We start from the raw sequence: 21,964 nt of genomic DNA on the forward strand, positions 1-21,964 counted from the left end.
GACAGGAGAATTGCTTGAATCTGGGAGGCAGAGGCTGCAGTGAGCCAGGATCGCACCATTGTACTCCAGCCCGGGCAACAAGAGCAAAATTCTGTCTCAAAAAAAAAGAAAGAAAGAAAGAAAGAAAGAAAGAAAGAAAACCTAGGCCAGGTGCGGTGGCTCACACCTATAATCCCAGCACTCTGGGAGGCTGAGGCAGGTGGATCATGAGGTCAGGAGCTCGAGACCATCCAGGCTCACACGGTGAAACCCCATCTCTACTAAAACATAAAAAATTAGCCAGGTATGGTGGCAGGCGCCTGTAGTCCCAGCTACTTGGGAAGGTGAGGCAGGAGAATGGCATGAACCTGGGAAGCGGAGCTTGTAGTGAGCCGAGATCATGTCACTGCATTCCAGCCTGGGCGACAAAGCGAGACTCCGTCTCAAAAAAAAAAAAAGAAAGAAAGAAAGAAAGAAAACCTTCCTGCAAAGAAACTCTAGGCCCAGATGCCTTCACTGGTGAATTCTACAACACATTTAAGGAATAAATAATATAATATAGTACTATACTAACTCTTAAAGAAAATCAGAGGAAATACCTCCTAACACTTCATTCTATGAGGCCAGCATTACCCTGATACCAAAACCAAACAAACGTATTATAAGAAAATAAAGCTACAGACCAATATCTATCACAAACACAGAAGTAAAAAAATTCTAAACAAAATATTAGCAAATTGAATTCAATAATATATAAAAAGGATAATACCTCATGACCAAGGAAGGTTTATCCAGGAATGCAAGGTTGGCTTAAAAAGGAAAATCAACTTGCAGGTCCACAAACTAAGAACTGGAGAGCAGGAAGAGACCTTAGAGATCATCAACTTGAAGCTGAAGTCATTGATTTGGGACCCTTTTTCTTCTTTTCAACCTAGGCATTTTATGTATAAATTTCCCCCTTAAGTTCTGCTTAAGTGGCATCCCACAAATTATATGTTGTGCTTTCATTTCATCTACTTCTGAATGATTTCTAATTTTCCTTTAGATTCTTTTGACCCATGAGCTATTTAAGAAGTACATTATTTAGAAGTACAAATATTGAGGGCTCTTCCAAACATCTTGTTTGCTGATTTCCAATGTAATTTCATTATGTCCAGGGGCCACACCTTGAATCCTTTTAAAATCCTTTGTACCAAATAAAATTAGGAAATAGATCCAGGTTTTGCTTCTGTCACGGGTGAGATTTTTTAGCGTGTCTCTAAAGGTTGGTACAGGCTATTTTTTTTGCAAATAGGTGAAAAGGGCAAGAGTGACTACACTACACAAGAATTTGTTTGTGACTCAGTCTGGTTTCAAAGAGAAAAACCATGTTTAGAATCAGAACTTAGCTTAGAAAGTTAATTTCTACTGTCCTAGGAAATGATGAGGAACTGAGACCCGCAGGGCTAAGATCACATAGCCAACTAGAAGTTGATCCTTAAGGCTGATCTTGGAGACTCAGGCAATAGTAGAAGAACATATTTTACTGTTTTTCATCATTTGGTCACCACATATCATGTAATTTTGTTACTTTGAGAAGAAGTATGGTATGATGTTTCGAGGGTTGAAAAGTCCTGGGTTTGATCTGCCTCCTGTAGTCTTGGGCACCTAATTTATCATCTCCTCAAGGGAGATAATAATGGTCTCTGCATTGCAGATTAGTTGTGAGGATTAAATCAGATAATGTGTCTACAGCACTCAGCAAACACATGGAACTTCCCAACAAATATGACTATTACTCCACCAGCACCACTGCCTATTACCACCATATTTGTATTATGAGGACGCCAAATTTAAGTTAGACGCAAAGGACAGAAACTATGCAGTCTAGTTTTTTTTTTTTTTTGGAGACGGAGTCTCACTCTATTGCCCAGGCAGGAGTGCAGTGGCGTGATCTTAGCTCACTGCAACCTTCACCTCCTAGGTTCAAGCGATTCTCTTGCCTCGGCCTCCAGAGTAGCTGGGATTACAGGTGTGAGCCACGGTGCCTGGCTACTATGCAGTCTACTCTTACTAGACACTCCCTTGAAGCCACTCAGACTCTTTCCCCAAACAAAAGGGAAAGAAAGTCAGACTATTGCTGGCTTAGCCATTTCTCTGTCTCTGGTCTAGGCTCTTCTGAGAACAAAACGTTTTACATGAGTGGCCTATTTCCTTTTGTTACATACACTGGTTGTTCTCTCCCAATTACCTGTTTTCCTGTCCACAGTGGAAAGGGCTTCAGGATGGAAGGAGGAAAAAGCTTCACGCGCCCCACTTTGTCTGTGAGTCCTCGGTACACCAGCTCCATATACTGCTCCCGGGTGAAAAAGCAACCCCGAGTAGTCATGCTTGCACCTGAAACCATGTGATCCTGGATCAGTCCCGCCAATGGTTGGCCATCCTATAAGCCAAAACAGACAACACAAGAAGAATGAAAACAAATCTTAAGTCAAACTCTAATCCCTAATCACCTGCCTGGAAGCCACTTTCTAGCAAGAGCCCTTCTTATATCCCTGTCTTGTCTGGCCCACGTCCTCACTATGTTCTTGCTTGGGAGCAAACTGCTTCACAAAGCACATGACCAGGGTTTAGCACTGGCTTCTACATTTGCCATTTGCCCACTATCCTGTATCAAAACGGTTTCAAACTCATCCAGTTCCCCAAGCCTTCTCTGTTTAATCCCATCTGGTTCTAGTTACTCCAGCATATTTTTGGCATTTATGCCTAAATTTGGTCTGGCTGCTGTCAGCTGTGTTCTTGTTTTTATACTTTGGTTATATGCTTTAGCATTTTTCACACATTTCTGGCCTGGCTCTTCTGTAAATCAGTCATGCACTCAACAAATATTTATCAGGAGCCTCCTGAATGCCTAGGCCCTGGGTAGGCTTTTTCGTACTCCAGTGGACCAAACAGACATGGTCCCTTATGATGAAGAAGAATTAGACAGTAAACAAATACAGTATCACAAAGTGTTTTAAATGCTAAAGAGGAAAATAACAGGGTGGGTCATAATATAGATTTGAGGTGAAAAGGATGGTCAGAAATAGCCTCTCTGAAGGGCAGTTTTACAGCTGAGGCCTGAGGGGTGAGTTGGCCAGTGTTGGGAGGAAGGGGTTCCGGCAGATTCCTCAAGAGAGCTGTCAGTACATGATTGCAGAAGGGAGAAGAGCCATTATTAGTTATCTCTTCACAACACAGCACAGGGTTCATGGTGGGCCCTTAATAAAGGCTGTTATCTACCAGATGCCAAAAGCAAGGGCTTTTATGAAAAGCCTGAGATTTGGTGAGTGCATTAATTTCATCTGACACTTTCACAGCCATTCTGATCCCCAGTCTCCTGAACCTTATCTGTCGGGTCTGTGTTCATGGCAACATAACGCACACTAAAGTAAGAATAGCTATGCTCACTGACGTTCTTTAAGATGTAGCTTTTGTAAACTTTTCAATGTTTATAGGAATTTGAGAAAAACCTGTGCCTTGGATATAAAGATTGTTAATCATTTGATTATTTGGTAAATACTAGCCAACAGTATGGTCATGTTTTATAATTAAGGCAAAGGGAACTCACAAATGCAGCCTGGGAGAAGCACCAGAAATTTAATCACGTGTACTAACTCAAAGGCTAAAAAAGGATCCTGGTCAAATGGTCTTAACACTACAGTGATAGGCTCTATATAAACTCAAAGATAACGATTACAGATGGGCTGGAAAGGTGGCACAGACCTAAGGCAAGATCAGATGGAGCACACAGCCCCTCTTATGAAGGCTTTGACTTAATAACATACATAAAAAATTACACTCTACCTCTTGTTGCCTAGAGGGTCTTATTTTGCTTGGGGGAAAAAGCCAAACCAGTATTATGCATTTGACTCATCTCACAGTCTTTGGCGGGCAGATACTGATCTTTCCTTTTGTTTTCTTCCTTAAAGAACATAATTACAGGTTCTGTGATCTATTCAGTGGCTTTTCCTCTCTCTGTCCATATTTTTCCGTGACTAGACAATTACTTTGATGGCTAAATCGCTTTCAATGCAATCATCACAAATTACATGGCAGAATGCTGATTAAAGCAAATTAGGAAAGGTCTACTTATAATTCTAAATGTCCTAAATCCTGCTGAGAATCAGAAAGAACATCTCTGAATCAAAATCCCAGAAAATTGTCAGCTTTACTATTCTCCTTAATAGCACAGCAAAATGACATTACAATTAATGTCTCTGGTCAGGACGCTTTGGGAATAGGGTATTCTGTAATTTGAATTTTCTAGCTGACTAGGTAGAAGTCAGGAAACATATCTCAAGCTTTGCTTAAAAACTTTCCACAAAGCATGGGCCCTCAATAAATAAACAGAAGGAAAAAAAAATTAGTCCAAAAAGTAACACATAAATGAAAAGTTTAACTGTTTTCATGGAAAAGAAATAGAGTTCCATTCAACTCCTACTTTAAGTAAAAAGATGCCACAAAACTCTACTAAGTACATAAAACTAATGACAAAACGTACTTTAATTTGGTATTATGGTTAGTTAAGGGAAAGAACCTGGTACTACAGAAGAAATGGAATTATAAATACATAAATATGGAAACTAAGGGAAATAAAGATACAATAAGAAAAATGACCCCAAAATACTGGTTTTCCTAGTTTAACCAAACCAGCTCTTGTCCTTTTAGGACTCTGCCAACAAAGACATGTTGCATTTTTATAACCATTAGCAAATATAAGGATTCCACTTCTTGGCATTTACACCAAGGACTAAATAAAATTTATCAAGAATCAAAAGCTCTTTACCTCTGACAAAAGAAAGTGAATGAAAGTACAGTGAATCTTCAAAGCCATCTCCCACAAGCTTTTTTCAATAAATTAATTTATTGACCTTAAGCTTATTTACCTGTGTTCTCCTGCCTCCCTTAAGTGTACGCCCAACCTAAAACTCACAGGCATATGAGCATGTGATGAGGCCCACGTGGATTTACATAAGTCAGTCCACCGCAGGACACAATGTAAGCATGAAGTCTCCTATGGCTTTTGCACCTTATTCAATCAAAATCAAACATAGCACATTCAAGGTCATTGGCCTGAGGACTTTACAGCACCTCAACTCCCCACGTAGCTAATGCCTCAGGTCACTCTGCCAGCAAAAAACCATCTGCTGCTCCCTGGTAGCATCCCCTCTGGTGAAATATGACTCGGCTGCTATAGAGTCAGAGACCCACACAGTCCTGGGAGCCACTTCCTGTCACCTGCCTTCCCTTAATCCCAGCCTCGCCTGTCTAGTGGGGCTAAGAACATGCTAAGAATACGCATAGGCCAGCACATGGACGGGGGGGCGGGGAGGGATGTCATCCAAAGCTGCTGGGTTCGCATGTTGGCCTCATTGCTGGCTGACATATTACTCACTTGGTGTTTCCTTGTCTGAAAATCACACGAACCTCATAAGGAACGGAATATCTGCAAACTGCTTACAGCAGTGTCTAAGGCCCGTGGCCCACTTAATAAATGGCAGCTTTTACTGCCCCCACCACGAGAGCCACATTATTATTTATATGAAAACATAAAAAGCTACTTGTCAAATTAGCAAATGTATTTTTTTTTTTAAATTTCCAAGTAATCTGGGTAGGCCCTTCACCACTTCTTCCTACATCTAGTCCCTTCGCTAATCCACAGCCAACAAAGGTGGGCAGAGAAGGGAAAGGCCAACTTAAACAACTGGGATCCTTGTGAAGCCACAGTGGTGCATCTGGTGGGAAAAGGGTCTGGGAAGCCGGGCTCCTGGCCACCTGCCTGATTCCCTAGTGGCAGACAGCTGATGGGAACAGAGAAGCTCCAAGGAGCAGAGGATGCTGATCGACGCCAGGCATCTCTGAGCAGCCCCTGGCACTCCCTGTGCACAGAGCTCTCCATCCCTGCGGCACCACAAACCCCAGGAAGATCTGGGAGCTCCTTGTCCTTCCTCCTGCTTCTCAGCTGAGCGTCCCTGGGTAAGTTACACAAATGCTTCAAGTGTAAAATGTGGACATGAATAGCACCTACCTCCAAGGACTGTGGGGAGGGTGAAATGAGGAGCCTCTGAAGTGCTCTCTGCACAGTGCATGGCACTGAGAAAGTACTTGGGAAATGGGAGCCTTGGTTTGACATTAAACGATTATTCTTCATACTCCACCACAATCCAAATGAATGATGTATAACTGTGAATCACTGTGGTGCAAACAGCTTATAATTTAGGAGGCCTCGGACCTTTGGGTGGGTGGTGAGGGTGAAGCAGGCACTGGAACACACTGTGTCTGCTTCCCTGCAGCCTGCCTCTTTCCCTGCTCTGTCCCTCCCATGAGCACATGCTAACTCAGGCCCCTGCCACTCCTGGTCACGAGTCAGCTGCTCGGGAGATGGGGGAGGAAGTTCTATCCTTCCCACATGTCCCTCTGGATAGCTGTGACCACATGGGGTTGCCCTTGAGGACTGAACTTGGAGAAAGAAGGAAGGGATTCAAAGAGGAGAGAAGATGCCTTCACGGGCTGATGGGGGATTTCTTCTGGGCCCTTGGGGTTAGGCTGCTTCTTAAAACTCATGTTTGTCAGAACAAAGGATCAAAGTCATCTGCGGACCATGAGAATCATTACAGTGTTGGGATGCTAATGCTAGCCAGGGGCTACTAAGTTGCAGAATCCAAACTTAAGTGTTGAATACAAGATCTATTATACAGCTACTAAGGTAGGCTTTCTGGGATGGCTATCACAATTTCTGTCCTGATTTACATTTTACAACGTCGCAAGACAGAAACATTTCCCAGCCTCTAAGCAACTAGATGGGCTAAAAGCCCCGCCTGGGAGAAACCAGGACCCTCCATTCCAGATGCCCCTGTCCCGGAACTGCCCAGTGACCCCAGGGGCTGGCAGGGCCCAAGTTAAAAGTGCTAAGTCATGCTGAGGATGACCACGAAACGGCCTCAAGGTCAGACTTACCTTGGGAACAAGGTACTGCTGATCAGTGCAGGCCAGGACGTAGGCCTCCGCCCGGCCCAGCTCACTCTGGGGGAAATGGGCATTCATCTCATCTCCATCAAAGTCGGCATTATAGGCCTTGCAGTTGGCATAGTGGAGTCGCAGCACTTTCTCTTCAGGCAGGATGCGGGCGTGGTGGGCCTGGATGGAGGGTCTGTGCAGGGTGGGCTGTCGGTTTAGTAGCAGAATGTCCCCATTCTTCACATGCCGGCACACCTGGGAACAGAGTAGACAGGAAGGTGATCAGTGCAAACATCAGTATCACCACTGCTCTTTCCAAGTGCTCACCTCAACTTGGCCAAGGTGTGGCTTCTGTCTCATGTTGTAGTCAGCTAAATGCAAGCGGAATTTTTAATCTGGAGCAAAACCCTAGAAATCACTGAGAAATACCTCCTAGGCCCTTCTGGTCCTGGCCCTTTACAACCCTGATCTTGGCTCTAGGCTCAGAAGTATAACGAACAAATAAGACCACAGGTCTTTGTCTTCTTCAGAGAGGCATAGCCCTCCCAGGTTCCTGGATTCCTCTGAAAACTAATCTGAAGAAAGAAATGGATACAACTCCTGAAGACATAACCATAACAAAATGAAGACACAACCATAAAACCACTGGGTTTGAAAGGCATTGGCAGACTCTCAAATCCCCCCATGATCACATGTGAGTACATTATTCTAAACAGAAATTCTGCATTTCACAAAAAATTTGCCCAGCTTCATACAGCAGAGCCAGAACAGGGTTCTTAGTTAGTTCAGTGCCCTCAGAGAACACTTTATTGCACTTCAAAAATTAAGAACTGTACGTGGTCATCGTCTTTTGGGAACGGAGTTTGAAAATAGCTATTAGAACACTTAAAACACATTTCCTGTTGGCTCTTCAGGGAAAAAAAAACCACCCACACAGGTTAGATGAGTATGTCCATGCAGCAGCATTTACAGCGGCAAAGGTTAGAAATAACCTGACTGCCCCATAGAAGCGACAATAGTGTATCCACACTATGGAATATTATGTAGTGATGAACAAGGATAAGGTAAATATATACAAGGTCTGAAGTGATGGCAGTAATGTATTACAGCAAAGAAAAAAAACCCAGGTGGCATGTGACGTGATGAAAAAAAAGCAATTTAAAAACCAACCCAGCTTCTGTGTGTGTGTGTGTGTGTGTGTGTGTGTGTGTGTGTGTCTATATGGGAAAGGGGTGCTTGGATCCTCTCTAGGCTGTTACTATTTTTCTGAGACAGGGTCTCTCTCTGTTGCCAGGCTGGAGTATAGCGGTATAATCACGGCTTACTGCAGCTTCAACCTCCTAGCCTCAAACGATGTTCCTGGCTTGGCCTCCTAAAGTGCTGGAATTACAGGCACGAGCCACCACACTGAGCTACTTTCCTACATCTTAGCATTGTTCTTCCTATAATGAATATGTGATGCTTCTGTAAATTGTAAAAAAGATCTTCACTTATTTTTAAAGAAAGAAAGAAATACTGAACAAGTGTTATGCTTATTGCGGGAGGGATAACAGAAAATACAGACAATTTTAAAGATAAGGATTTAAAAATCACAAGTAATTGTACCCCTCTAAGACAGCCACTGCTCATACTTTTTCCCCCTTATAAATACCTGGCTGGTCATGTCCTTCTGACAGACATCTCTCTCACAAAGCTGACTTTCCCGTAGCGCCTATTAAGACCCTTACCACCCTTATCTTTAATTATATTAACTACTGGGCCTCCTAAACACTGAACATAAAGTGACACCTTAAAAGACAAATGCATGAAGGTAACTGCCACCCCATGAATTTTAAAGGGATCCTCTTAGTAGTACAAAGGACTTATGGAGACTTGGTGAAATCTCTGCCACCCCAAATCTCCTCTGAATCACAACAGATAGCAGGTAGGAGAAAACAACAAATTATTGGAAGTCTAGTTTCTTCTTATGTTGCCTACATTTATGAAACTGCATGAGAAAGTTCACTGAAGAGAGAGGCTAGAAGTAATTAAGAGATGCTCCCCAAAACTCTCTCCCCAGTTCCTGTTCAGTGAGGTTAAAAGTTCTCTCTCTCTAGCTCAGGGAAGCAGGGAGCAAACTCCTCATGTGCTACAAAGCAGTCCTAAAAGTATGTAGCATGGAGTCCATCATTTTGCTCCCCAAGGAATTCAAACCTTCCCCTCCCCATTGCCAAGTCCCATGTTTCCAAGGAGACCTAAACTCTGAGGGTTCCCATGAGCATCTGCCCAGGGCACTGGCTGCCGTCTGACTGCGTCATACAAACTGAGGTCTTCTTTCTTTAGCCTCTCAAGGGAGGAACTGCCTAGATCTTTGGCCCAAGCCCATAGAGCCAGGCTGGGCCTAGGATTTGAGTCTTGCAAATTTGAGACATCCTCCAGCATAAGCAAACTTACCACAGCTGGGAAGGTACACAGGCCAGTCTGGTAGGCACTGGCCAATCCAAACAGAAGCCCTGGAGCACAGGGTATTCCCCTTGCCAACCCAAACCCGAGGCCCTTCCTTTCTCTTGTCTCTAAATAAATACTGCAGTGAAAATTAAGGTGCCCCAGTGCCCCCAGGGTCAGAGATTTAAGAGGCAGGCTCGGAGCCAAAGGCCGGCTTCTAGCAGGCTGCTGAACAGGGCAATGAGCCTTGGATCTTTGGGCCATTTCCTCTTTTATTTACAAGGCCCAGGGGATGGGGCAGAGCTTTCATACCTCACAGGGGAAATGGGTCCTTTTGGCCTTTCCCCTCCTCACCTAGCCTGTGGTTCCTCCTTACCCAGACCTCAGTGTTTCCTTCCCAATCAGCCTCACACAGCCTTCAGCCTTGCCCTGGCCCATATGCAACACATTAACCAAAGTCTTCAAAAATCACAGGCCAGGAGCAGTGGCTCATGCCTGTAATCCCAGAGCTTCGGGAGGCTGAGGAAGGCAGATCTCTTGAGCCCAGGAATTGGAAACCAGCCTGGGCAACATGGTGAAACCCCATGTCTACAAAAAATACACAAATTAGCCACACCTGTGGTCCCAGCTACTCGGGAGGCTGAGTCAGGAGGATCACCTGAGCCCCGGAGGTGGCAGCTGCAGCAAGCTGTGATTGCGCCACTGCACTTCAGCCTGGGAGACAGAGTGAGACCTTGTCTCAAGAAAAAAAAAAAAAAAATCACAGTTTTGGGGGTAGCAGACTACAGTCCTCAGGCTGGCCACCTGGTTCTGTAAATAAAGTTTTATTGGAACACAGCCATGCCTATTTGTGTACTATCTGTGGCTGCTTTGGCATTAGGCGGCAGAGCTGAGCAGCTACAGCAGAGCCTGCATGGCCCAGGACCACAGAAATATTTACTATCTGACCCCAGAGGAATGAGGGCTTGCTAAGGCCTGAGGGAGCAGCAAGAGTTCGCTGCCTTCAGTCCCCTCTTTAGCCCTGAGGCTGGCCCCAGCACCTGGCTCACAGCTGCCTCCTGATGACCCCAAACTCCCCCTGCCCACTTGCCCTGCACATTCCCCTCAAACTTGTTTCTTCTTCGGCATTATATGCTTAAAGTCACTGTCTGTCACTGCTGTTCCCTGTGGTGTCTTCCACACCCCTCCGCAACAGCAATACATTTATATGCTCATTTCTTAGTGGTTCCCCCACCATGCTGTCAACTCCAGGGTGGCGAGGATCCGTCCACAGGGACTGCAAAGTGCTAGCATGCAGGGGGCATCAGTACTGCCTCATCCCTCACTGCTTCTCCTAGTCTCTCTCTCATCCTTTCCTATTGTGAGTCTGTTTCACATGGTTGACCTGAGTTAAATGTAAGTGAAGTGAAATACACCTTGCTTCTTTTTGCATTGCTCACAGAGTGCCTAGCCAAACACCAGGCACTTAGGAAAGGCAGACTGATTCTACGAACCTGAATACAAACCTTACTTTGTGCACTAGAGAAGAACAAAAGAGGTGACTTGCTCTGTGTTTGCATGTGCCCCATCGCCAAAGGAGAAAACAGGTGGTGTATTACTGCTGTCCCTCAGGACGGTGGTGAGAACCAGAGGAAGCAAGAAGGCCTGTGGTGAGCAGTGATGAGCACCGCCGCAAGGCCAGGAGCGTTTCCTTTTCCTCTCGGTTCCTCCAAAGTTTCTCCAAAGCTGATGCAACTTTGCAGAGCTGAACTCAGTGTTAAAGAAGAGCAGGTCAGCCATGGGGTATGGGTGGGCAGAGGGCAAGGAGATGCCTGCCTGCTGTGCAGGTGGGTGAGGAAAATCCAGGCAGTCACCCATTGACTCTGGTAGTCACTTGTGGATTACACCCAAGTCGAATCCATTTCCCTCCAACAACTGCTGCCACTGTTGCCTAGTTAGGGGTCATCTGCTACTCCCCTCCCAGCAGGAATGGCTATTACGTGACAGAGCCACAGAGCTGTCACCTGCTGATTTCATGCATTCAGCAACATTGTTAATTGATCATGTGCTCCTTCCAGTGGAACCAGATAGAGCCTCAGGATTCCCTACCACAGCACTATGGGCTGGCATTAGCAATTGCCCAAAATGGAAACATTAGTTATAACCTGCCACTTGTTGGTTATCACTGGCACAGAGCACTGCCTTCCTAAGAGTGGCTCTCAAACAACAGCATGCAGAAGAACCCTCCGGAAAGCATGATAAAGAAAGATTCCGAACTCTATTCTCAGAGATTCAAATTCAGTAGGGGTGGGGGGATCTGCATTGCTCACAGGCTCCGGGGATGCTGCTGATGCTGGTCTGGGGACTACCCTTTGAGTTGGCCTGTTTAAGGGCAGTCATTCTTCTGCCCAGGGACTACAAGGTGAATCTTAAAAGCCACCCACGTGTGGGGGAGTTTCCTCCTAGGGATGGGCTCCTGTGTCAGCGTGCACTGGAGCCAAACCTGATGGCCACCAATTACCAAGATCTGAACAGGAGCCAGATAGGTCCCTGACCAAAGCTGCTCATACTCACAATTTTTGTCCCCTGGGGCTTAGGTGCCCCCGTGGCTGGGGTCAGGAGCTGCTTGGCCACGGCCTCTCGCTGGGTCATGTCCACAGCACTCAGGGCTGTGCGGCTGCCGTCCTCATTGATGACCATGGAGGCTCCTGGGTGCACATTGGGGCCATTGATGACCGCTTGCCTAAGTTCCTGAACATTCCACGGGGTAACTGGCTGTGGGTAGGTCAGTTTCGTGGCAAATACCTGGAAATGAGGAATGGAGGTAGCAAATCAGGGCAGGGAGAAAAAAAGGCCTCATGGACCCCAAATCTGTCTCAACAGGCTGTGTCTTTTCCCCCAAGATGAGGAGGAGCTGTCTGACTTGGCCAAGAAGGCCTTCCAGTGAGCGAAGTAACATCCTGCCTGTCTTCTGCTACTCCCTTAACGGTATAGAGACTAGGCCTCCTTTTCCAGCAGTTAGTCTGAGGAGAATAGTTTAAGCGCAGCAGTTTATATATCACAATTTTTTTTTAAAAAATTTTTTTTTGAGATGGAGTTTTGCTCTTGTTGCCCAGGCTGGAGTGCAGTGGCGTGATCTCGGCTCTCCACAATCTCCGCCTCCTGGGTTCAAGCATTCTCCTGCCTCAGCCTCCCGAGTAGCTGGGATTACAGGCATGCACCACCACACCCAGCTAATTTTGTATTTTTAGTAGGGATGGGGTTTCTCCATGTTGGTCAGGCTGGTCGCGAACTCTCAACCTCAGTTGATCTGCCCACCTCGGCCTCCTAAAGTGCTGGGATTACAGGTGTGAGCCACCACGCCCACCTAATTTTTTAACCCACTCTAAAACTTCATTTTCTTATCTGTCAATAAATTCAAAGTTCCCAAAGGTGGCATGGGGCACTTGCTTGAGACAGGTGGCAAATACCTGTCCTCAAATACCACGACATTCCTCATCCACCCTGGCAGACATCACTAACGGATCATGGTGCTGTCCCTGAGCCCAGACATGGCATTGGAATCTCTCAGCTCCAGTTCTGCAGCAGCCATGACAATCAAGGTGGTACTTGAGACGAAACTGACACATTTCTCTGACACCTAAGAAAATGCAGTGTGCTGTGTTTAAAGTTAGGCCTGGGAGACGCTCCAAGTAAAACAAGTTCCCTGTTTAAATGAGTTTTTGAGCTACTGAATATTATAAATCTCTAATGTACCTTCCAAATGTACACAAACACACCAGAGGCTCTGAGACATCCTACATAAAGGAACTCGTCTAGCTTTGTACAGGTCCCTTGCAGCAGCACTTTCTCAGAAGGCTCCTGGGGCTACCCCAGCCCCTGCATTCCTCAGCCTGAGCCTGCTCTACTATTGCTGATGCACTTACCACCCATCACCGTTCAACAGAGCATATCTATACTTGTTCATCTATTTACTGTCTGTCTCCACCCCTGGATACTGCTTCATATGGGAGCACACTAGTCTGTGCTTCACTGCTGGTCTCTAGCTCCTTGCTCCTGTGGCACCTGCCAACAGTACTCTATGGGAAGCGTGTGATCCAAGAGGCCAGAGGCAGTTCTATCTGCTCTGCTCTTCCCAGCTATACTGTGAGGAATACCCACACCCCAGGCCACCATGGCTCTGAGACTCGCGGCAGTCTGCAGGTGGGCAGAGAAGTGACTTCAGAGTCTCTCCTCCAGGGACAAGCCACTACCAAACAAACCCAAATCCACCAATGAGGACCCAGCACCTTAGAAGACAGAAGAGGCAGCACGGAAGGTCTCTTGCAGAGCTGGGGACGCTGTAGGCACTATGAGGTCAAGGCCAACAAGGGTGGTCCCTGCCTTCTGTCCAGAGAGGGCAACCAAAAGTTGCTACATGTCTCCTCGGGGCCTCAGATTTGGGAATGTCACCACTGGACTTCACAAAGCTGGTCCTCACCATGTGATTCAGCTTTCGGATGCAAGGACTATGGTTCCCAGGAGGCAGTGGGCACAAGACTGGGCCTTCTCGGACTCCTGTCTCCTCATGCATCATGCCTTTGTCCAGGAAGCCCAAGTGTGCCACAGAGAGATGAGGCCATGGGGACATAGGATGATCGGAAAGAACACTTCAGCGCTGCTCATCACCAGTCCCCAGAGAGGGGTGGAGCGGGTGGCGTGTGAGGAAATGAGGCTCTCCACAGAGGGAAATTAAACCACCTTCACATTACTGACCTCGAGGCCCACTAAGGAGGAAGCTCATTAAAGGCTGCTGCTGCTGAGCACCATGGCGTGAAGCGCTAAGGAAGTGAGAAGATGAAGCTGGCTCCCGGAGGGGGTTGGGGGAGAGCACTAACAGGTGAATAGTAAGCTGCTTACCCTGAGAAGCAAAACAAGGCATGGGCAACATGCACACGCCTCTCTCCGGGACTCACTCCCTTTCCTCTTCCCAGTAACCTGGGGTACGCATTTCTGACGCCTGGACCCCATGCCCTCTTCCTCTCCCCTGTCATGTATTCAATTTGGTGAGGAAGGTCAAAAGACTAGGCTGAGGTGGGCAGGAGGAAGCTATGTGGGCAGGGATGTGGAATACTCCGCAATCAGCTCCCTAGAGCTGACTTGTGGGTAGAAGGTGTCTGTAAGCCTGGCAAGGAGTGAGAGCAATGCCATCATGTGGCTTCCAGTCACCTCCTCATGGGCTGTCCAGGAAGAGGCAGAAGCTAGTTCTGCCCAAGCCAGTATAATCTGCTGCACATCCTGTCCCCAGCCCTTTGTGGCATTCCTGTCTGCCACCCACAGGGAGCAAATGAGCCCTGCACGCACACACGCACACACACACACACACACACACACACACACACACACACACACACACCATGGGAATTCCAATTTCGTTGGTATTGATGTACATGTCTGGGCAGATGACTGAGCGCGCAGCGTAGTCCACTCGCTTTCCCATCATGTGTTTTCGGAACAGGCCTTCTTTCTTCTCCAGGATCTTTATGGAGAAAAAAGGTCATAATAACATTCAACAAGAATTCCAGTAGGCTTACTAGTTTCTTGTTTCAATACAAAATGTTTATTATTTATCCTCTGCAGCTAGCAATGGGAATCCAGTTTTTGCTCACCTGCCTAATGCCTGGGTACTTGTCCATCATTAGTTTGTCCATCTCACTATCAAACACAATATTGACGTGGCTCTGAAGGCGAATCCAAATGTTGTAAAGTTTGTCTATGAAGGACTGGCCTGGAAGTGTACTCAAAAAGGATCGGTCAATAGCAATCAAAGAGTCTTTTTCCTGGAAGATAAAACCAAGAAAATAGGAATGATGGAAAAAAGCTCCAAAAGGCCTGGCTTGATTTAATTTTTCTTTCTTACCCTGGCTCTGACAACTATGCACTCTGGAGTTTATCTCCTCTGAACCTGACAGATCAGAGACAAACGTGCTGATAAATCAATCTTGTAAGTAGATGTCGATAAGACATATCAGCACTATTACATATTTACCAGTCTGTCTCTTTCTAGTAGTAAGATGAACTCAAAATGAGTAAGCATGCTCCTTTCTTAAGGCATTTGCTGAAATTCTTTAATATGCAATTCCTAAAGAAAACTAAGAAATCCTTCCCACATCAGTACATTTCTCAGGAAGTTCTGTTATCCCACCAGAGAACCGATTCTCATATGCAGTTTCAGTTTTAGTTATAGCTTTGAAAAACTTGATCCAAACCACTTACAAACATGCAGGTGGAACAATTTCTTAAAAGGAATTAGGTTTGCCATATGATCTTCTATGCCATCAATTAAGATGTGGGTCTTCAACTGAGCTGTATCAAGTTACTGGCTGATTGCCAAGTCTCATTGGAATATTTAACCAATCCTTTTTTTAATATTTTTGCCCCTAGCTCCATCTCTTCCTCTCCCACTCCCTACCCAGGGGACAGCAACTGCCTTCAGCTGGTTTAGAGCACCACCTATTGATACTGTCTGGCCACTTACTGGCCCCATTGGCTGGGTATGACACAAGGAGACAGATGGTCCCATGTCTTCCAGTGTGGGCAGATAAGAGAAGAAACCTGTCAGTGTCTTGAGGTGGGAGGGTGACGGTGGGTGAAGATCCAGTAAATGAGAATGTCATGAAAACCCAGTAGTGATGAAGTGGGCTTGTCCTCAACCCTGAGGAACACAGGAGTCTTCTTTAGTTGGAGGGAAAATAGATGTATTCTACATAAAACACTCAGGGTCCCCTTCTGGCTGGAGTCCCAGTGGGAGATATGGTCACCTGCATATGACTGAGTCCTGTTAGCCCAACTCACTGCTCATGGCATTACCTGGCTCAGGACCAGTGATTATGAAATGACTGAGAACTTGTCTCACTGGCGTATCCCCAGTGCCTAGACGGTGCCTGGCAAGGGCTGCCATGAGGATGGAACACAGAGAGTAAGGGGGAAGAAAATACACGTCCTGTCAATCACAAGGAAAGAGGACACTGGGGCATAGGAATCAGAGGATGCTATTTGCCCCTGAGAGACCAAGCATTTGTTCGACAAAGGGAATGACCAATTTTTTTTTTTTTTTTTAAATTCGTGAGATGGGGTCTAACTCGGTCACCCAAGCTGGAGTGCACTGGGTCTAACTCTGTCACCCAAGCTGGAGTGCACTGGTGCAATCATAGCTCACTGCAGCCTTGACTTCCCTGGCTCCAGCAATCCTCCCACGTCAGCCTCCTGAGTAGCTGTCACCATAGGCATGGGCCACCACACCCAGCTATTTCTTGTATTTTTGGTAGAGATGGGGTTTCGCCATGTTGCCCACCTGGTCTAAACCTCCTGGGCTCAAGTGAACCTCCTGCCTTGGTCTCCCAAAGTGCTGGGATTACAGTTGCGAGCTATCATGCCTGGCCAGGCTGCCTCAGTTTTAAGGGACATCCAACTAAGATTCTCAACTCTAGTCACTGGGAGCAGTTATCCCATGGTCTATCCTTGGAAACTGCACTAAGGCATGCAGATGGCCGATTTCTCTCACACTAAGGAGTTTTTAAAAGCACACCAACGCTGGCCGACCAGGAAACAAGCAAAACCAAAGAAAGCCCGAAATGTAACCTGCAGCTTAAGTGTCCAGGAGACAGTGGCGCCACCTTGTGATGGGCCCGGCAGACAGCGGGACCGTCCCAGTGACTGGAGTCTGAGAATCCTGTCTGTCTACCCAAGGCTGCCTATTTGCATCCAGAGAGCACTTTAGAGCTGGGAAGGATCCTGATGACCTCAGCAAGCTTCCTGGGTGCCCAATTCACCTTTGTACCCATTGAAGACCTACTATTTAACCCGGCACACAGAAGGGGCTCAGGAAACGTTAGTTGAAACTGTCCTATTCTGAGAGGAATTTATACTCTGCAATACTGCTTTCCTGACCCCAATGCTGGAGACATTAATGTGTCCAAAACAGAGTTGACAACGTGAGCTCTAGTACTGTGACCCAGAAGGGACACTCTTAGAGCCTGAGGGAAGCAGGCTATTCTTTCTAGAGCTTCTGAGAGCTGGTAGCCCGGAACAGCCTCAGTGTGAAATCTCACCACAAATCACATGCATTTTATAGCAGACACTAGTATAAGAAAGTGACTCAACTAGGGTCACCTGGCATGGTCGTTCGGCACAGAACCCAGACCTTTCCATGCTCAGACCCATGTGCGTTCCCCTAATGTTCCTAGGTGCCCCCTAAGCCCACAGCTCACACTAAGGCTGCCGCCAGCTGCACAGAACATCCCAGGAAGCATCTCCTGGTACCCCGTGTCTTCATCCACACTGCACAGGGTTAGCACCAAGGGTGTGTGCTCATCACATCAGCACCAGAGCAGCCCTGACCTCATCTGGACGGGGTGCGGCCACTTCCTCTGGCAGCTTCTGTTCTTGGGCCATCAAGGCCAGAAGTTTTCGAATCAGAACTACATCCTTCATGACAGCCTGCAAGTTCACCGTCTGGCCATTAGTAAACATCTGGTCTCCTAGGCGACTGACTGGGCGATACCTGCAGGGGGACATACAGAATAAACGAATGTTTAGTGTGAGGAAAGGGTCATGTTCTTCGGCCTCTCACCCATGCCTACTGTAGGGAGCACACCCCACCACGCTCAAAACAACCAACCTTCCCAATCAACATTCCGGCTGGGTGTGGTGGCTCAAGCCTGTAATCCCAGCACTTTGGGAAGCCACGGCGGGTGGATCACTGGAGGTCAGGAGTTCGAGACCAGCCTGGCCAACATGGTGAAACCCCATCTCTATGAAAAATACCAAAATTAGCTGGGTGTGGTGATGCATGCCTGTAATCCCAGCTACTCGGGAGGCTTAGGCAGAAGAATCACTTGAGCCTGGGAGGCAGAGGTTGCAGTGAGCCAGGATCATGCCACTGCACTCTAGCCTGGGAGACAGTACAAGACTCCATTTCAAAACAAACAAGCAAGCAAACAAAAACAACCAACATTCCTATCGCATTCACAACAAACAGGAAGGAAAGCAAGCCCTCCCACCACCCGCACCTGGAGCAGAACTACAGCTCTGTCTCAGTGCCCTTGGCCCTTTCACCTCTCCTAGAGGTCACGGTTCAATTCCTTAGTAAGCATTTTTACAAGTGAAATAAGTTAATTAAAGGGTATTACCTTGAGGGTGGCACCACCAAGAAGTCGAGAAAGAACACACTGGGATTGAATCTGGACTCCATACCATCATCATCCATTCCCGAAAAAAGGTAGTTCAGAAAGAATCCTGCGTTGGAAAGCAACCGAGGAGACCATTTAAATCTATCACTGAGGGCATGGGAGGACAACCATAAAAATATTACTGAGTGAGGAAAAAACAGAATACAAGATAATATGTAGAGTTAAGGTCACATTTTTCTTTTTCGAGACAAGGTCTCACTCCTGTCACCCAGGCTGCAGTGCAGCGGTGCAATCATGACTCACTGCAGCCTTGACCTCCCAGGCTTAGGCAATCCTGCCATCTCAGCCTTCCAAGTAGTTGGGACTACAGGTGTGTGCTATCATGCCCAGCTAATTTTTGCACTTTTTTTTTTTTTTTAAGAGATGAGGTTTCGCTTGGTTGTCCAGGCTGGTCTTGAACTTCTGGGCTCAACTGATCCACCTGCCTCAGCCTCCCATATTACTGTGATTAGAGGCATGAGCCAACATGCCTGGCCTTATTTTTCTTTATGAAAACAAAAAATAGCCTCTGTGTACATGACAGTCTGTATGCAGGGGATATGACAGCATAAAAACAGGTACTACAGGGACAATAGCTCTTAACCCAGGAACTGAGATGAGCAAGGAACGGGAAGAAACTTTACTGTTTTTAATCACCCTCCTGGACTATTAAAACACATACACATCCACACATAATTATTACTTTGATCTTCATAAAAAAAATGTTGAATAAAAAATTTTTTTCTATGTTAGTCTCCTCCCACCCCTAACAGGTGCTGCCAAGAAAGGATCTTCTGTGGACCAAAGCTGTATTTCAGGTTTCTGGTGACGTGAGAAAAAGATTAAAATGTGCTAGGGCCTGCCGCAGAAGCAATCATACTAACTCCAGTGCTTTTTTTTTCCTGACACCTCTTTAACAACATGTTCATTTGTAAGTGCTTATTACACAGAGATTATAGTTAGCGTTCCACAACACACTCTCACAAGGGCTTGAATATACTGCATAGGTTTTGTCATACATTCAGAAGGAAAGAAGGATTTCCCTTATAGTAAAGTCTCAATTTAAATAAGACAGAGTTCATTCTCTGATTCACAGAAGGACAAAGCATTTTACTTATGGGCATTTAAAATAAGTTACACTGAACCTTCTAAAAATACACCAACCTATATTAAGTGAGGCCTACCTGCAGTTGTCATTTGATAACCTGGCTCAGCTGCAGTAATTGTCAAGTTTTTGGTGCTGGGTATGACCTCCCCTGCTCTATGACATCTCAATGTCAATGTGCCCTGAAGACTGCCCCAAACCTCTGGATCAGTTCCAGGACAGAGCTACAATCATCACAATGTAAAAGAAGTAATAAGGCAGGGTTAATGAGTCCAGGAAATAAAAGCCTAGAGGAGATCAAGGCTATCTCTTTAGGCTGATACAGTACCTTCATTCTTCCACAGGGCAAAAAGGTGTTCGCGGGCACTGGTGGGTGTTAAGTATCCTCGTTTTCCCATCTGAGTTTCCTCAATTCCTGGAGCCAAGGAGGAGAATCAAAGTGCAATAAATTAGGAAAAGGTACTCTTTCTGCAATGGGATGTATCCATTCTTTATCAACAAGCCTGCAACTTGACCACAAAAATCAGTCTCTACGGTAGCACACTCTCATGCCTGGATTCCCTCTGGCCGTTAATCTCATTTCTATAGTAATAAAAATCATATGGCTATTGTATAAACCCCCCCTCCCAAAAAAGCAAAGAAAACATTACCCATAATCCCATCACATTAACAACTATCACTTTTATATATTGTTTTCCAGCACTTTTGTCTATACAAGTATTTTACACAACTGTAATCTTCAGTGTGGATTTATTTTGAACACTACTTTGCCCTTTTAGTATCATCTCGTCAGCATTTCTGCACATTGCTATGTAGCTTTTGCCTGATCACCATTTTTCATGGCTATGTGATATTTCATTAAGGATGATTCCTAATTCACTTAACCATATTTTCATAATTGGACATCTGGATTGATTTCCATATTTTGCTATTATAAGTAACATTATAATAAATATCTTTACCTACCTGGTTTTTACCAGAAAGGTTCACATAAGTTGAATTATGGATAAATAAGTATTTTCATGGGTAAATACATACTGACTTCCTTTTACAAATATACTGGTGTGCGAGGAATAGATTGGGCTTGGGTTCTCACACTAAGCAAGGTCACTCTGGGATGCTGTCTACCAGCAACACCCAGGTTACATTAGAAAACCAGGCTTGGGGCTGCCATTCAGGAGGTAGGGTCCAGGCATTTAGATGATTAACTAAGACAAGTAAGTAGTGTGTCTTTCAGGTTCAAAACTTTCTGGGCACTTTGGGAGGCCAAGGCAGGCATATCACCTGAGGAGTTTAAGACCAGCCTGGCCAACATAGGAAACCCTGACACTAAGAAAAATACAAAACTTAGTTGGGGGTGGTGGTGCACACCTGTAATGCCAGCTACTTGGGAGGCTGAGACAGGAGAATCACTTGAACCTGAGAAGCAGAGGTTGTAGGGAGCCGAGATCGTGTCCCTGCACTCCAGCCTGGGTGACAGAGTAAGACCCTGTCTTAAAACAAAACAAAACAAAAATCCAAAAAACCTTTTCTGGATACATCCACTGAAACTAAGCGTTGCTCAATTTTCCCTTTTTATTCACGTATCAGGACAGGAACTATGCCTTGTCTGTGTTCCTAACACTTGACAAGGTGTCTAGCTCACAGCAAATTCTAAATTAAGAGTATATGGCTCAAATATAGATGTTTAAAATAGCCTAAGATAGTCCACACTTAAAAACACCACTCTTGCCTTTTCCTCCATTTTTTTTTTCTTCGAGACGGAGTCTTGCTCTTGTTGCCCAGGCTGGAGTGCAGTGGCAGGATTTTGGCTCACTGCAACCTCTGCCTTCCCAGGTTCATATGATTCTCCTACCTCAGCCTCTCAAGTAGCTGGGATCACAGGCGCACGCCACCACACCCTGCTAATTTATGTATTTTTAGTAGAGACAGGGTTTCGCCTGGTTGGCCAGGCTGGTCTCGAACTAATGACCCCATGATCCACCCGCCCCGGCCTCCCAAAGTGCTGGGATTACAGGCATGAGTTACCGCACCCAGCCTCCTCCATTTTTAAAAACTAGCTTCATTCCACCTCCAATTCTCCAGCTAGTTTCTTTAAAATCTACAGAGGATATGTCATCATAGGTTTTTAGAGAAATCCCTAACTTGGAGAACAATTAACAAAAGCACCATAATTTAACTAGTCTCTGTTAATAGGTATTTAAGTTATGTCCAGTTTTTTTTTGTTTTTTTGTTTTTCTGAGATGGAGTCTCGCTCTGCCATCCAGGCTGGAGTGCAGTGGCACGATCT

At 45.8% G+C, this 21,964-nt stretch overlaps 1 protein-coding gene across 1 annotated transcript in view; it reads right to left on the reverse strand.

The window, feature by feature from the left end:
* Positions 1–21,964, reverse strand: part of POLR1A (polymerase (RNA) I polypeptide A, 194kDa) — a 74,677-nt gene that overhangs the window by 35,478 nt on the left and 17,235 nt on the right. Inside the window, exons 7-14 of the mRNA XM_011925770.1 lie at positions 20,003–20,089; positions 18,531–18,636; positions 17,740–17,902; positions 15,009–15,179; positions 14,756–14,878; positions 11,935–12,165; positions 6,958–7,212; positions 2,210–2,401 (exon numbers count right to left, since the gene is read on the reverse strand). Coding sequence (XP_011781160.1) covers positions 2,210–2,401; positions 6,958–7,212; positions 11,935–12,165; positions 14,756–14,878; positions 15,009–15,179; positions 17,740–17,902; positions 18,531–18,636; positions 20,003–20,089 — 1,328 coding nt within the window. The remainder of the gene's footprint in view (positions 1–2,209; positions 2,402–6,957; positions 7,213–11,934; positions 12,166–14,755; positions 14,879–15,008; positions 15,180–17,739; positions 17,903–18,530; positions 18,637–20,002; positions 20,090–21,964) is intronic.

The sequence above is a fragment of the Colobus angolensis genome, unplaced genomic scaffold (assembly GCF_000951035.1).
Source record: "Colobus angolensis palliatus isolate OR3802 unplaced genomic scaffold, Cang.pa_1.0 Scaffold118, whole genome shotgun sequence".
Taxonomy (NCBI): Eukaryota; Metazoa; Chordata; class Mammalia; order Primates; family Cercopithecidae; genus Colobus; species Colobus angolensis.